The sequence below is a fragment of the Notolabrus celidotus genome, chromosome 16 (assembly GCF_009762535.1).
Source record: "Notolabrus celidotus isolate fNotCel1 chromosome 16, fNotCel1.pri, whole genome shotgun sequence".
NCBI lineage: Eukaryota > Metazoa > Chordata > Actinopteri > Labriformes > Labridae > Notolabrus > Notolabrus celidotus.
This window is the reverse complement of record NC_048287.1, coordinates 25,205,240-25,221,278: the sequence shown is the minus strand read 5'-3', so window position 1 is coordinate 25,221,278 and position 16,039 is coordinate 25,205,240. Positions and strand designations below refer to the sequence as shown.

Sequence of the window (16,039 nt, the reverse complement as noted above, 5' to 3'; positions counted from 1 at the left end):
ATTAATACTGATACCTCCTTATGAACCACACAAACAAACAACACCATCAGAAAGAAGACTGGTAATTTCTCAGGTGCTATACTGAATGCGTATCACCCCTGTTGCAGGGTAGGTGCCAGACCTGCTGATAGATAGCACACTGCTGGAACAGGCTCTTTCAAATATTTTCCACAACAAAGAATGGTTGTGACTTTCACTTTGGACATTTAAAACAAAGAAGGATGCATTTTTTTGTAAGAAAAAAATAGACACTACAACACTACTATACAGGACAATAATGGAAAATGGATATATGGACCCACTTTGTCCAAAAAATAAACACAAACTGAAAGTTTCTTACAAGAGCTTTAAATAAGTGAACCTTTACAGAGGTTTCAGCTGCATCTTGTGTCGTTCATAAACAGATGGAGACGATGTTGGCTCAGCTGTAATGAGACTGAAGATTTCTAAATCATTATGTTTGATGTTTTAAATAACTATAATAATAAATTAACAATAGCTTTACATTTTATATTGTTTGAAATGTATTTGTCTTACTTTAAAATGTGTTTTAATACATATTTATTAATCATTGAAGATAAAAAGTGGCTAAAATTGATCTTTACCACATGGTATCATCTCTCTGCACAGTTATCATCCATCACACATACTTGTCGATGTAACACACTCTCTGTATTGTCCTCACTCTTCACTCTTGTGTTTGTTCTGAACTCTCGGAGCTACAGGAACTTTTTTCTGTGGTGAGGAGTAAACTGTAGGGTCTCACAGAGCCAGATATCATTTTCCCTCTCATTGACCTCTGTTTTCCACAGCGGTGAGCAGGAGGTCTGCAGACGATTAGAGGCTTCAGCTGCGGCTCCATCCTGCCAACACCCATTAAGTCAGGACGAAAACTACATGTGGACATGACGTGATGAAGAGTTTGAAGTCGTGTGTGTGTGTGTGGACTCTTTTGGCTGTTTTACACTTAGTGTTTATGGGCTGATAAGTGTTTGTTAGAAATAAATACATCACATCAGGAGCATCACAAGGACCCACAACTGATGGACCCCAAACTAGTATTAGAAGATTTGTGGTGGTGAAGTGGTGGGGCCCTATGTGAACTTTTTGATGTGGCCCAAATCTCTGTCAGCGTTCCTTCACAACACAAGTTTCTGAACATTACCCTGAAATATCAAAGTTTACATGTAAATGTGCTGCCATCTACTGTTACAACAAGGTAGTTACACAGGTTTCCTGCTCAGGGTTGGAATGAAAACATATGAAGCTGAATGCATGGAGAACAAAAACTCAACATACTCTGCAGACTTAAATTTTGTTGATTCAATTTTGCCATAAAAACGTTACAACTTCCAAATCTGTCACTAGTCTAGTTTTAGTCTAGTCACACAAGTCATTGTTTTTTATGTTGAGTGTTCTAGATGTCAATAAAGGAAGAAACATTTCTGAACTGCATAATAGTTTGTTGCTGTTAGGTAGAAACCCAACTCCCTCCACTCCCCAACCCCCACTCCATATGTCATGATCTTTTTTCTTCATTAATCAATGCTACTGATCTTCCTTTAAGTCTGTCAATAGTCTATCTAAAATATAACAGATGAAAGTATTAACAAAAAGCTTGTGGTTAAATCTCAGACCATGTTTAGTTATTTGATTTTTTTATTTATTTTACTTCCTGGAGAGAAGTAGTTTTGGAGATACAAGGTTTCTGCAGATAGTAAGGTATGCCTCTATAATTTGCTCAAAATCCTAACCTTTGTTTAAATCATTTCTCATGTTATGATAGACTTAAAAAAAAAATGGAAAACCTCTTCAAAATTATTATTTTTTTGGACGACATGATGTAATAGTTTTGACCAGGTGTGAAACTCATACTAATCATTTAACACCTTATAAACGAAACGATAGCATGTCACATGGTCAACTGTGAACTAGTTTTGTATCACATGGGCTGGGGCTCAGTGGTGGAGTGTGTTGACTCAATCAGGCGGTTGACGGCTTGATCCCATCTCCCACTGTCAGATGTTGGAGTGTTAGCTGGTGAGACACAAAGCCCATGATTGCTCCCAGTGACATATTCAGTGTTGTGTGAATGAGTGTGAATGGAATTAGTACTGATGGTCCTCGACTATAACATACACTGTAAATGTGCCATCAGTGAATGTGTGAATGGGAATGTGACGACTTGTGTAAAAAAGTGATATACAAATACAAGCTGAGGAAGTTTCTCATGACTACAACTTTGTTTCCTAATGCTTGGTTATGGCTTAAAGCTCCTGTGTGGAACTTTTGTTGAATTTGGTGCCCCCCTGTGGACTTTTGGATTTCTCTCTCTTTACTGATTTAGTCTTGTCCTGTGCAGTTTTTTTGGTTAAAAAAATCTCCTCTGTTGAGTTTTCAAAGTAATATTTAAATTACTTTTATTAGTTGTTTTGTTGCAGAGTTCTTTGTCTTTCAGCAAACTTTCCCCGCACTTCCACGCCTTTTAACCTCTATGCGACGTGACATAGGTGGTTGTAGTCGATACCATGTCGGAGGGGGAAGCTGCCGACAGTATTAAAAGTACAGTTCTCTCATGTGCGCTCTGAAGCGAGAAATAGCACATATGGGGATGCGTTCATGTGCCTTGGGAAATTGGACTATCTAGCTAATAGGTTGTCTATGTGTGTGTTTTATCAGGCTTGGATGTGTGGGGTGCTCAACCCTGTAAGGTAGGATGGTTTTGATCAGGTGTTGGGGATGGGAATGCATGCCTCTATAAATTCAGTTGGCGGTGAGAAGCCAAGGGGGGAAAACTCTCAGTCAAGGACACAAGGATCTATTCTGTTATGAGTTTAATTATCCTTAGTTCCTTTTGTTAATAGTTATTTTTGTTTATTTTGTTTACATTTTCTTGCTTTATATGCTTCCTGGTTGCACTTGTAAATAAATCTCCACTGATGGAACCTTCATTTAAGTGCTCTGAGTCTGCCTCCTACCTCACCATCAACCCTCTTGCTAAACCGTCCTACAGCTTTCAAAAATGTATAGAAAAAAAGGCTGTTTCTTTAGTGTGTGGTTAATTGTCTTGTCTGAAACTTAACCTGTGGCTGCATTTCTTGGTTTTAAAAATGACTATGCAGAAATAGTCAGTATAGTGTCTGATGGTCTTGGCTGCTTTAAGTCATAAAGAGGCATCAGCATTTCAGTCTGTTTCACAACCAGCTATAAACTCTTCACAGGAGCTTTAACATCTAATAAATACTTAAATGAAAATGTTGAGCTGAAATAAAAGATCTCATATTATATTTAGACAACTTTAAACTCATAATGAAAGAGCTTCCTGTAGTGGATTTTGTTGCACAAGCTTCAAAGATGAAACTCAGCATGACTCGGCAAATATGAAAGATATTTTATTAAAGAATTATGTACAATAATAAAAACAAATCATCATGAAGAGTGACTCAGGTCCCTCTTACTCTAACAGAGAGCTAAACATCTGCTACAGACTGGATCTGTGGGAAAGGAATTTGGTCAAAACATTCATCGCTTACGGAAAGTGGACTGTGTGGGAAGACTGATTGGTAATTCATCCCCAACCTGTTGATCAACAAAGTCTCCAGGGGGGGTAACAGGCACAGTTCTTGTCCGTGGAGAGTACTGGCTGTTTGTTTTCCACACATGGGGTTGAATCTACTTACAGGAGTCCATCTTTTAAGGTAAAATGAGCAGGATCATGGGTTAAATTTGATATGTTTCAGAGCGTAAAGTGAATTCACAGAGAAATGCTTGCAGCTGGAGTCAACAGAGCTTTCATACTTTGTTCAGTCGGACCTCGAGCAACGCGTTAAAAGTCTTTATATTTTGCAGAGTTCACAGAATAAACTGGCCAAGAAGGTAAACACAGCTGATGGAATTAATAGATATTTGATCACAGGTGGTCTTTGTTTTTGGCTTATATCACCCGCACAGATTTAAATCTGATAACTGTATCTTTCATACTCCTCTTCTTCTCAATCAGGAACTAGGTAGATCAGGTTCACTCCAGCATCCACAGGTACAGGGTCCCGCTGCAGCTCGGCTTCTCTAACATTCAGTTGCACAAAGCAAGGCATCGAAAGTGCGTCAGGGTACTTGTGTGCCATCATATTATTTCTAGTCATCATTAGGTCAGTGTCTTTTCTTGTCCCAGCTCTTTAGATCGCACTGCCGTTCACTGCAGCGTACTTCAGGCCGGTCAGGTTGTTGTGGGACGAGCTGACGCAGGGTGTTGAGGCGCCAACTTCAAACACTTCATGGATGGCTTTTCGGAAACAATGGAAGTTATACTCTATCAGACCTGCAAAGAGAAAAAAAGTTATTTAAAAGCATTTAAAAAATAAACAAAAAAAAAACAGGATTAAAACTCTGGAGTCACACAAAAGTGGTAAATGGCATCAGCCTTTATATTAAGTGGGACTAATCTAGGAGTGTAGGAGTGCACGAGTGCTCTGATGAGGACTTTACAGCACCAAATAATGCATTTTCCATACTTCTGCAGACTGTCCTTTCAAAATTACCCAGAATTCATTGCACTCTGTGTGCTTTAAATCAATAAAAAATGTAAATAAAAGCATGTTAAAATAACTGTGCATGAGTGGATATCTCACCTTTCCTCTCAAAGCTCTCCTCTCTCAGGATGCAGACCAGAGCGAGGAACTTTGTCACCTCTTTCAGATAAAGCACTGTCGTGTTGTTGAGCTTGATGATGGCCAAAGACTCTTTGTCGTAGGCACAGCCGCTGCCGTCCTCCATCAGCCTGCAGAGAGAGAGACACAGCAGAGAAGCTTCTTTACACTTTGCATTGAAGCTTAACAATGATTGCCGACACTTAAAATGTTCATGATGACTCTCACCCGTAAATGCAGGAGACGTCGATGACCACGTCGATCATGTCGCAGCAGATTTCATAGGACTGCATGTCCACAGGAGAGCTGTCTGTGGCGATGTAGATCTTGCTGACGACGTCAAACAGGAAGGCTTTCTCGATCCCAGAGTGCTGCAAAACATGAAGGATGGTAATAAGAGGAGATACAGAAACTCCTTGGTGTCAGCTTTCTATCATCGCTGTAGTCAAATATTGTATCAAAGCGCCAGTGCAGCCACCTGCCACTGTCAAATTCATAATGCCATAAGGCTCTACAGCTCTACTACCTGGATGTAAACAAGCATAGATTGCATCTCTTAGCTCAGTGTGGCTTGGCAGTATTTAGATCTGACATAGAGACAAAGTTGTATGTAGGCTGTGTCGTAATATATGTATATATCTTTGGTGATATAAATAATATTTTGTGTTTCTGTTTTTACAATTACAAATTGCAGGTTTCTAACGCACACAGAATGTTGTCATTTCATTTGTTTTTATTTCATCTATTTGTCTTTAGTGGTTTTATATTAAATAATAAATAAAATCCCCAAAAATAAATGAAATAAACTTCAATTATTTTCCAGCAAGTGCATCTGTGGCAGCACTTTCAGTGTATGGATAAAGGCTTTGTCAGACTGGAACTCTTTATTAGATTTCTATAGAAGTGTTCACAACCCGGCAGGTAGAGAGCTAGTGAACAAAGCACCAAAAACAAAACAACTCACAGAAATGAAAATGTTCAAAAGGTTCTCCAGCGTTGGTAACTGAGGGATCAGCTTCTGTACGACTTTACTGAAGGCCTCGAATATGGAGTGATCGTAGATACTGGTGAGGTAGAAGCTGAGGAAGGAAGGGAGGAGAGGAAGGAGAGGAAAGTTACGGCACTACAAAAATACAGCGCAAGATAAGGGACATAAAAATTAAACAAAAGTTTAAAACATTATCTGACATGTCTGATCATGCCAACTGACTTCCTACAAGAAGATCAAAGACAAGATGACTCGGTTTGTTAGATGTATCAGTTACATTTTGGCGAATATTAGAGCTGCATTTTCTCTTTTTTCCTACTCTACTTTACAGTAATAGTTTTTGCCACACAATGAGAAACAGTTCAATCTGCAGTTTGTCTGCGTGGTATTGTGGAGTAATCTGTGACTAAATCTTTTTCACAATAACTCAAAAGAATTTGAGAAGACCTGACTCGACCTGTGCGGGCATGTCAGCCTCTCACCTGAGGTGAAGCTTCTCCAGTGCAGCATCAGCCAGATCATCGTTGGCCCTCTGATGAATGTCTCTTTGTGTTTCTATTTTGTGATCGTCTGACAGACCGTCCACTTTGTGTATGAACACCTCAAAGTTGATGTCTGGATTCACTTTGTAGGCTCGGGAAACGGTGAGGTGCAACCGCCCGAGAGCTTCCACATAATCGTCCTGAAACAATAGACAGAGATTCAGCACAGAAAATAAAATGACAGCTTGGTACATGGAGCTTAAAAAACCGACAATGTCAATTTCAGTTTAAACAGAATTCATCATTAAAAATCCTCCCACCTGAGCATCGATGACAAAGATCAAAGCGCCGGTTCCCTTGAAGATCATCTCGCTGTCAAACGTCGGGTCGAAGAAATCCACCTGGCCAGGAAAGTCCCAGATCTGGAAGTTGACGAAGGAGCTGCTGGAGATGTCGTCTTTGTAGATTTTGTTGGTGCTCTCGAGGAACAGAGTTTCATTGGGTGACATCTTGTGAAAAACAACCTGGTCAGCAAAGCAGAGAGAGTATTATTGCATCAGTCTTTGGCGTTTTCTGTCATAATTGATTGGAGATACTTAGCTTTGCAATTTTTGAATAAAAAACAAAATATACTGTTAATTTAGAGTTAAAAATATTGTTTTAATAGTGCTCTCAGGAGAACATTTTTTTTTTTTAAATCAGCCAAAATAAATTCTGAAAGGCAAATAAACATATCAATTCAAACATGAGTACAGATCAATATTCCAACCTGCTAGTTATGATATCTAGACTTTTAAAAAGTCATGATAAACAAAGATATTCCTCTCCAGAAATACATTCATATGAGTGCGGAAGTCTTGCAACACAGTTAATCTTTGTTGACAGTAAAATGTTTAAAGGTTTTAGAAAGGTGTTGCTGATTAAATACAGTTATGATGTAATATATATGTATGTATATATATATATATATATTCTGTCTACATTTAGCAGGAACAAAAATAACCTCTTCAAAATTAAACAAAAGTTGGTCAGCTTCTTGGTGAATGAGTACCAACAAAATCTGAACACAATAACTTTCATAAAAGTGGGATTAACTTCAGGATTTAAGAATTAGCTCCTGCTCAACTCAACTGATTCTTATTTATATAGCACCTTTCATATTATTCAAGCATGCAGCCCAAAGTGCTTCAAAAAAGAAGAGAGAGAGAGAGAGACAGAAAACAACAGCAACAGATAAGGCTAAAACATGATAGAGGAATGTGATATGAAATACTTAAAAAAATGTTTTAATAAAATCAATTAAAGCTCCTGTGAGGAACTTTCTGTTTGTGTTGACTTTGGTGCCCCCCTGTGCACTAAGTGATCTTGCTTATTTTGTCCTGTACATGTGTAAATTATGTTATCTGCTCCTGCTTTCAACAGTCAACTATTTCACTCATTAAGAATATTTACTGCATAAAAAGGCTTTTTCTTGACGTGCTGTCAATCACCTCATCTGACACCTACCCTCTCACAGCGATTTCAGGCTTTAAAATAACAAAACAGAAATGATCAATACCTTTTCTAACAATCTTGTTTGCTTTTCTAGGTCATAAAGAGGCATCACTGTTCATTTCAGTCCATTTCATGACCACTCAAAAACTCCTCACAGGAGCTTTAAGATAAAATCAATCAATAAATAAAATAAATACAAGAAAAATAAAGTAATATGATTAAAAAAGAATAATATTAAAATAAAATTAATAAAAAAATATGCTAAAATAATGGTCATTAAAGTAATAATGCAGTCAAGAGCTAAAAGGAAATAACTCCAAGTTAAAAGCCAGATTAAAATGGTAAGTCTTAAATTTACTTTTAACAACACCCAGAGGTGCACCCATTACTTATAGCTGCTGCTAACAAACTGACAGCTGTGTTGGGTGCATTTTGTGTGTTTGAGGTTTCTTTAGAAGTGATTTACCTTCTGAATAGAGGACTTGCCACTCCGCCTCAGTCCCATCAGCAGGATCCTGGGTTTGTCAGCTGATGAGGAGATCTCCTCCATGTCTGGCACATCCACCCCATAGCCAAAACTTTTGGGGAAAGACCCCACAACACCGTAACTCCCCGTTAACGTAGGGTCGTCATACTGAATAGACATTCTGTATTACTCTACCTGGCTCCCTTTCTCCTTATTACGCTCTCCTCAAAGCCAGTCTGGTGCATTAACTCTTCAGATTACAGGCTGTGTAATCCGGACAGGAATGTTGTTGTCGATGAGTTTCGCAACGAGCTAGTAGCATGGCAAGCTAAACTGGAGATTGGTGATTATATGATAAAATGCTGAGTCACTCCCTGGCGGTTTTTACAAGCGATAAAAGTTCCAAACAGGTTAGATAAAGCAAACACAAATCAAACAGAGAGGAACACAGAGGAAGGTTTAATAGAAAAAAGCCTTGTCACAAGTTAGAGGTTTGTTTACGCCCCCCTTAGCTTCAAGTCACGCCCCTTTCATCTGATTGGCTGTTCGCTCTAAACATAGTCATGTGACGAGCTCTCCAACAAGCACAACCCGGAAGTACACAGAAACGGTGAGTAATGTTTATGCAAACTCATATTTGGGTCACGAATTGGATATATTAATTGAACGGTAAATGCTTTTTAAAGTTTTAATATGATTTTAACGCTTTATTAATGTTCTATATGTTATAAGACCAGTGTGTTCAGTCAGTGGCTTATTGATGTTAACTTCCTGAATCGATTGGTTAGCTTGGTCGAGCTAACTTCTCCAGGATTTTCTGGAAGTATCTTTTCTTTAGCACCATTTGTGACAGGCCGAATTACGTGGTCTATTATCCTTATATGTCTTAGACAGCCTCTGTCTAGTTTGAATGACCTGAAAGCGTTGAAAAAACCCAAAATATAACACCCTATTTAAAAAAGTAGCTCCACAAAATGATCTTTAAAGGTGAATTTTTGATACAAAGTAAAAAGCATTGAACTGAAAACAGCTAAAATGATTTACATGATTTAATTAAGATGTGTAGAAAACAGACTATAACCCATGCTTTCTTTAAATCAGAAGGGGTTGATTTAATGTGTGATGGATCTTGGTTCATGCCCAGACTGCTTAATCTTGATTTATTTAACCAGATGAGACCCATTGAGATCAAGACCTCTTTTACAGGGGCGACCTGGCCAAGAAGTCAGCAGCACTAGTCAAAAGTAAATAGCACAACTCAACAGCATGGAGCATATATACAGACAGTATGTAGAAACAATCAATAGTTTAAAAGTGCAAATAAAGTGCAATTTGTGATCACAAAAACAGCATTTAAAAACACAGGCACTGTTCTGTGGTCTGTCTTTCATTTAAGATGGAACCAAAGGCGTCAAGTGAGATAAGACCTGACAGATTCAAGTCCTTCTGGAGTTTATTCCAAGCAGTAGGAGCAGCAAAACTAAATGCTCTCTTACTGAACTCAGTCCTAACTCGGGAAACACACATTTGTAAAATGTCGCAGGAGCACAAGGCATAGTGGCTTTTTTATCTTTCAATTCTATGAAATACATTCTGACCAATCCAAGAAGACATTTATAAATCAGACGTAGCCAATGTGTATACCTGCGTACACTCAGGGATGGCCAGTCAGCTTTGACAGAAAGTTCGCAGTGATGAGTGAGGCGTGTGCAACCCGTGACGAACCTCAGAGCAGAGGGATATACACTATTTCGGGCCTGCAAACATTTAGCCAAGGCTCCCAAATACAACACATCACCATAATCTATAAGAGGCAGAAATGTTGTAGAGGCTAAAAGTTTCCTCGCTCTGAGGGAGAAACAGGATTTATTCCTGAAGAAGAAACCTAGTTTCACTCTAAGTTTGGAGACCTGGCTTGATTAAATGGCACAGAGTAAATGAGGGTGACTGTGTCCTTCATAGAATAGAAATGCACACTGTGATCCTCCATGTATGTTTTGGTTTCAGGGTCCAGGATGTCATCAGCCCTCCTGTGTTTCCTTCTGGCTGCTCCAGTGCTGCTGGTCACTGGCACCCCAGTTCATGAGTCCGCCAATGGGACCATACCACTGGTGCTGTGGCATGGCATGGGTGAGGGACAGTACACACATTTTTATATGAAAACAGTTATCTGAACAGGACTGTCTGGAGGAGGTGCAGCATCAGAGGTGTACTTACAACTTGAAGGCTGCTCATCTCAGTATCGTACTGGGCGTGAAAATTAAATCATTGGAAGTAAAAACTTTGTGTCCTCCTCCTAAAGTGACAACTCTGAACCCTGAGGTGCTTTGCTAATGTTATATGGGTTGCTTACAGACAGGACTCAGTCTGATCTCATCTTAATCCACCATAAGTAGATCACTTTGCAGCATTTAGCAAGTTACAGCAGCAAGGATAAACTTCCTTTAACTGCCTTGACCAAATTGGGGTTGGAAGAGGGATAGAGGGAGATGCAGAAAGAGAGAGATGGACAGAGACAAGTAACAAAGATGTAGGATTGTGAAGGGAGTCATTATTTATGTTTCCTTCAGGTGACAGCTGCTGTAACCCGCTCAGCATGGGGTTCATAAAGAAGATGATCCAGGAGGAGATCCATGGCATCTACGTGCTCTCTCTGATGATTGGAGGGAACGTTATTGAGGTACTTCTACACTGAAAGAAATTTAAAAAATTTAAACTGTGAAAAATTCAAAACAGTGTAAAAACGATTACATTGTAAATAATATGTACACTTTCTTTTTTCTTATTTTTGGCTTCATATTTATTTCTGTTGTGTGTTTGCAGTTAGAAGTGTAAAAATAGCAGTGCACCATTTTTTTTTCTGATTCAATTTTTACAGTAGCATTAAATCAATTAATACCCTTTAAAAGAGAAATAATCAGCCTTATTAAAAACACCTTTTGAAGCTTTTTAAATCATTGCACAAACAATCATTACAAACAAAAAGTGGTTGTTTAGCCAAGAAACCAATCACTTAAAAGATGTGCAATTACAGAAACGAAATACAGATTAATAGTTTAAATTGAAGCCATCAATTATTGTAGTTATGTAAAATGAGAAAGATGCAGATTGAAACCATAAAAGACAGAGTGAAGTCAGAATTACGTGTCAAATAGAAAGTCTGTACCAATATTACAAAGTGAGGGTGATGTGGTCTGCAGCCTCTTTGATTGATACATCCACATGACTTGTAAGGGTTCCTATTCTGTGACATTTGCAGTCCTAGTAGCAGAGGTTACATCAGAAAAATGGCTCCTTTACTACTTCACTATGTCATTTCTCAGTGTTAATATTCATAACAAGCCGGCGTGGACTCTGCTGCTTTCTGCTTTGATGTATCGTAACACCGTGACGCCGCACGCTGCTCGTTTTCTTCTTCCTAATCTGCCTGTCATGCTCTGAACTTTTCATGTCTCTCCTCTCTCAGGACACAGAAAATGGGTTTTTCATGGACGTGAATGAGCAGGTGTCCATGGTGTGCAGCCAGCTGGCCCAGAACCCAGAGTTGAAGGGAGGATATAATGCTATGGGATTCTCCCAGGGGGCTCAGTTTCTGTAGGTGGCCACTGTTCTGGACACTGTACGGTTTTGTTACATGAATGTAAAAGAAATTGGACGAATTCTGTGTTTGTATAGTTTCCCTTCCTCCCTGATTCTCTCGCATAGTGAACCAAATAATCAAAAAATAGTGCTATCTTTTCTGTGAGAGAGAGAGGGGATGGTAATGTTGAAGCCCTGAACTTGCAGCTTCTGTCTGAGCATGTTTTATGTTCAAAGTTATTCTCCTCCTGACAAGAATGAGGAAGCTGGCTTTGATTCTTCTGGTTCCTCTCTTCACAGACGAGCTGTGGCTCAGCGCTGTCCCTCTCCACCAATGAAAAAGCTCATCTCTGTTGGTGGCCAGCATCAAGGTAATGTTCTGAAAACCCCCGAGAACGCCGGTGTAGCTCACTTCCCTTTGCAGAGCTTGATTGTTTATTAATTTAATTGTAACTAACGAAAGAATCATTGTCAGTTACAGAAGCAGCATTTGAGTTACTGTACAACTGAAGCTCATTACCAACTACTTCCTGTAGTCTTGGATTATTCTTGCTGTTTTATAAATTACATATAATAATTTAGGATTTTTGAATCAGTGCTTATAAAAATCAAAAACATCAACAACACAAACTAACTAACAAAACAAAGAAAAACTATGGCATTCAAACATTTCTAATAGAATTGTTTTAGATTAAGTTTTGGTATCACTTTATACCTCTAACTTCCAGTTTTATTTTACTTCCCCATCCAAAATAAACGTTTCATAAAAGGACTTCTGCTGGTTAAACTACTAAATGATGTATCTGAATGCCAGTTCAAGTCAAAGAGAGTAGGAACAGGACAGGATGTTGCTTCTCTGATTCCCCTCCTCTCTCATCAGTCCTCTCTCCCCTGATCAGCATTAAGAGCTTTCAGATGCAGGGCAAGTGTGTCCAAATTACAAGTGTTAAAAACAAAATCAAATTCAGAGATGAATGATGTAGCTGTTCTTACTCTTGTGAAGACACCAGTCTGACGGAATCAACAACCAGACATTTACCACACCCAAAGGTGCAACGCCAGGCCAATGCTGCTTTCAGCTTTAATTTGATTCATTTTTTCCCCCTGTATTTATTCTCTATTTTTTTCCACTTTAGTTCTTCTTGTATATCTTACTTGCATTACCATGCCTGTGTTGCTGCAACACCCAAATTGCCCCCTGGGGATCGTTAAAGTCTTATGTTATCTTAAAACCCTAGATGTATTATTATAATACTGCAGTGTGGTAGAAAGTATACATTTTTAACGTCAACCTCCTCCCTGGGGACAAAAAGGCTTGGTTTTGAGCCCTACAGTAAGACTAGATTTGTAGACGGCAAGAAAAATATCCTGTTTGTAAATTCTTTATACTCTGTGTTCTTGTTTACGGTGCTGAAAGATGTCATTTCTGCACACTGACATCTCTGTGTCATTTTAATTGAAGATGATCTTAATCATATTTTAACAATACAGTGTTAAAAAAACATTCTATTGAAGTGCTGCAGAAATGCCTTCTAATATGAAAAGATGAAATCTGATTTTATTAGACATCCTTTGATCATCCTCAGCAGATTGAATTCACTCAAAGTCATTGCACTGTAATTGTGAGATTTGTCTTTTGGACAGTTCATTTTTAAAGCTGCTTTTTAAGATCCTTAAGAAGGCCTTGTGAACATGACTCATTATCTGAATCATATGACAGTCTTATCATACAATGTAAAGATTTCCACTTTGTGTGTGTTTTTGAATCCTCAGGGGTGTACGGGCTGCCAAGGTGTCCCGGAGAGAGCTCCAACATCTGCGACATGATCCGCAAAGCTCTGAACAATGGAGCATACACCGACCTGGTTCAGAAACAGTGAGATGTCTTTGATTCTTTCTCTTTGATTGACTGTTCGTGATACTGAAGACACTGGGCTGTTGTGTTTTTCCTAAAGCTCTGACTGAACTGATGTTCTGTTTGTGTTGATCAGTCTGGTTCAGGCGCAGTACTGGCACGACCCTCTGAATGATGACCTGTATAAGAAGCACAGCCTGTTCCTGGCTGACGTCAACCAGGAGAGGGTCAGTATGAGAGGGGGAGTAGATGCAGATCATGGGAAGTTTGTGCTAGTTTATAAGCTTTTAATACAAGTGGATGAAATATTTGAAAACATACTGTACTTTGACAAAAAGCAGGAAGACTGAGACATACACATCATCTAGAGATAAAGACATTAAGATATGAGTGATGCAGGGGGATATGGATGTTATTGAGATATAGGGAGAAAGATCAGAGCTACAGAAAGAAAGATATGTATGTTAAGATGCACAAACTACTATGTTTCAGTTACCTGATTAATGTCTGCCATAATCTGCTCTTCTGTGATATATATATTTTTGTCGTTGTTTGTCGTAGGCTGTGAATGAGACGTACAAGAAGAACCTTCAGCAGCTGGAGAAGTTCGTCCTCGTCAAGTTCCTGCAGGACACTGTGGTGGATCCTGTTGATACTGAGGTAAAGCACTGAGTGCACAGTGGAATTAAAAGACCTCTCATCAGTGTCTAAATGTTTTGTTTATACCAGAGTATGATCAGGTAGAATCACTGACTTTTTGGTCCCGTTTCTGGTTTGTAGTGGTTCGGCTTCCTGAAGACCGGTCAGGCCAAAGAGACGGAAACTCTGCAGGAGAGCGTTCTCTACACAGAGGTAAGACTTTGTTTACTGAGGAGAAGCAGCAGAGGGGTACACTACGAAGCAGTGATTTGCGGTAATCAAGTTAACTTCAGGGTTAACTCTGGATTTTCTGTACTACGACGGGGGTTCACTCCTTACCAGGGTAGATCAACATGATGTTACTCATGCTGAACTCCTAACCTGCTCCGGGGCAGGTTATGTTCAGGATCAGAGATCAGTTTGTAGAAAACTCTGCGTACTGACCAATCAGCTCCCTCGATCATGGAGCTCTGTGAGCTGATCACAAGGGGAGAGACGGGGAAGACACTTTGTCCACCTGCATGATTTTACATATAAAAAATACTGATGACAGTTATTGATTATTTTTCCTGACATCACACTGAAACAGTCTCAAACAGGTTAGTCAGGTGAAGTTGTTGTGCTGTATTAAATATAAAACTGCGCATGCTTCACTTTGAATCATGTCCTCATTTTTATGTCTCCACAGCACTCAGTTTGATACCGTCAGGGCTGCACCTGAAATATTACGTCTAAAACTGTCACAAGATTAAATCTGAGAGAGATCATAGTCAGAGAATAAACAGAGTTAATATAGTCAGATATATCGCGCAATAAATTATGAGAAATGTGTGTGGATGTTGGTCTGGATTATGTGTTCAAATTCTGAGTATTTTTCTAATATCAGAGCTCTGAGTTTGAAAAATCTATCAACGTGCCGACAGCAGACTTCCCGTGTCTGTGATTGGTCACATGTTGCGTTCTCCGCCTCGTTCATGTGAGCGCGCTCAGAGTAACTCTAGATTGAATCATCATGTTGATAACCAGCTTCGTGCGACAGCTTAGCATGGTCTCCTTTGTCAGGTTCAGTGAAGCCGGATCAGGAAAAGATATCTGGGATATGTTAAACTGGATTCGTAGTGTACCCCTCTGATGGTGTGAGGACTGAATGTTTAGAATCATCCAGAGAAAAAGAACATAAATCTAATAACAGAAACCAAGACCTTCTGTTCATTTTAATTACACTTTAATACCTCATGAAAGTGTGAATGTTGGGGGTGATGAAGAGGTCTGCAGCAGCCTTTTTCCTGCTATGCCAAACTCATATTTGAATCAGGCTTTTTAAACGTTATCTTTATATCTGGCGGTGAATTTCGGTAGCCATGTTTGTAGTTTACTATTCTTCATTATTATGCCGTTTAAAGTCTGTTTGTAGTTCAGAATACTTCTTCAAGATCTGCCTCCACTTCCCTTTCAGGACCGTCTAGGTCTGGCCGCGATGGACAAAGCAGGAAAGCTGGTCTTCTTGGCGTCTGAAGGAGACCACCTGCAGTTCACCCGAGAGTGGTTCATCGCAAACCTGCTGCCTTATCTTCGCTAAAACACGCCACTTAAATCATATATGAGACTTTAACTGGAACTGTTATTTTTGCTATGGAAGAAGCTACTAACTAGCTTCATAAGCGGAGCAGGTATGCACTATGAAAGCACATAACCCATTCCTTTCGCACTGATCACCTGTCGCACGCTGATACTTGTATAATGTTAATTGTAGCACGTCTACTGCTGTCTCAATCACTCTCCTTTGCAAACTCTTCAGATGAGGTCAGATTATCAGAAGGTTGCATTTTTCTGACTGTATCTGCACATGTTTTTAACATTCATCCAATAAAGACAAACCAAAACAAAGAG

General features: G+C 39.2%; 2 protein-coding genes across 3 annotated transcripts; one reads left to right on the top strand and one right to left on the bottom strand.

The window, feature by feature from the left end:
* Window positions 1–3,371: 3,371 nt before the first annotated feature.
* On the bottom strand, window positions 3,372–8,594 carry LOC117827796 (ras-related GTP-binding protein C-like). The gene is made up of 7 exons (XM_034704594.1): window positions 8,077–8,594; window positions 6,437–6,640; window positions 6,117–6,316; window positions 5,611–5,725; window positions 4,875–5,017; window positions 4,629–4,777; window positions 3,372–4,318 (listed from the first exon to the last, which is right to left on the bottom strand). Exons 1-7 carry the CDS (start codon window positions 8,254–8,256, stop codon window positions 4,176–4,178), a joined length of 1,134 nt encoding a protein of 377 aa, XP_034560485.1. The 5' UTR covers window positions 8,257–8,594; the 3' UTR covers window positions 3,372–4,175.
* Window positions 8,575–16,036, top strand: ppt1 (palmitoyl-protein thioesterase 1 (ceroid-lipofuscinosis, neuronal 1, infantile)). Of its 2 annotated transcripts, none has more exons than XM_034704612.1 (10): window positions 8,575–8,686; window positions 10,084–10,206; window positions 10,647–10,756; window positions 11,543–11,670; window positions 11,956–12,026; window positions 13,429–13,531; window positions 13,647–13,737; window positions 14,072–14,170; window positions 14,291–14,362; window positions 15,606–16,036. In XM_034704612.1, the coding sequence occupies exons 2-10, from the start codon at window positions 10,092–10,094 to the stop codon at window positions 15,726–15,728; spliced, it is 912 nt and encodes a 303-aa protein (XP_034560503.1). In that variant the 5' UTR covers window positions 8,575–8,686; window positions 10,084–10,091; the 3' UTR covers window positions 15,729–16,036. The 2 variants fall into 2 exon arrangements, with proteins under 2 accessions (XP_034560503.1, XP_034560505.1); XM_034704614.1 differs by lacking the exon at window positions 8,575–8,686 and adding an exon at window positions 8,691–8,745.
* Window positions 16,037–16,039: the final 3 nt, after the last annotated feature.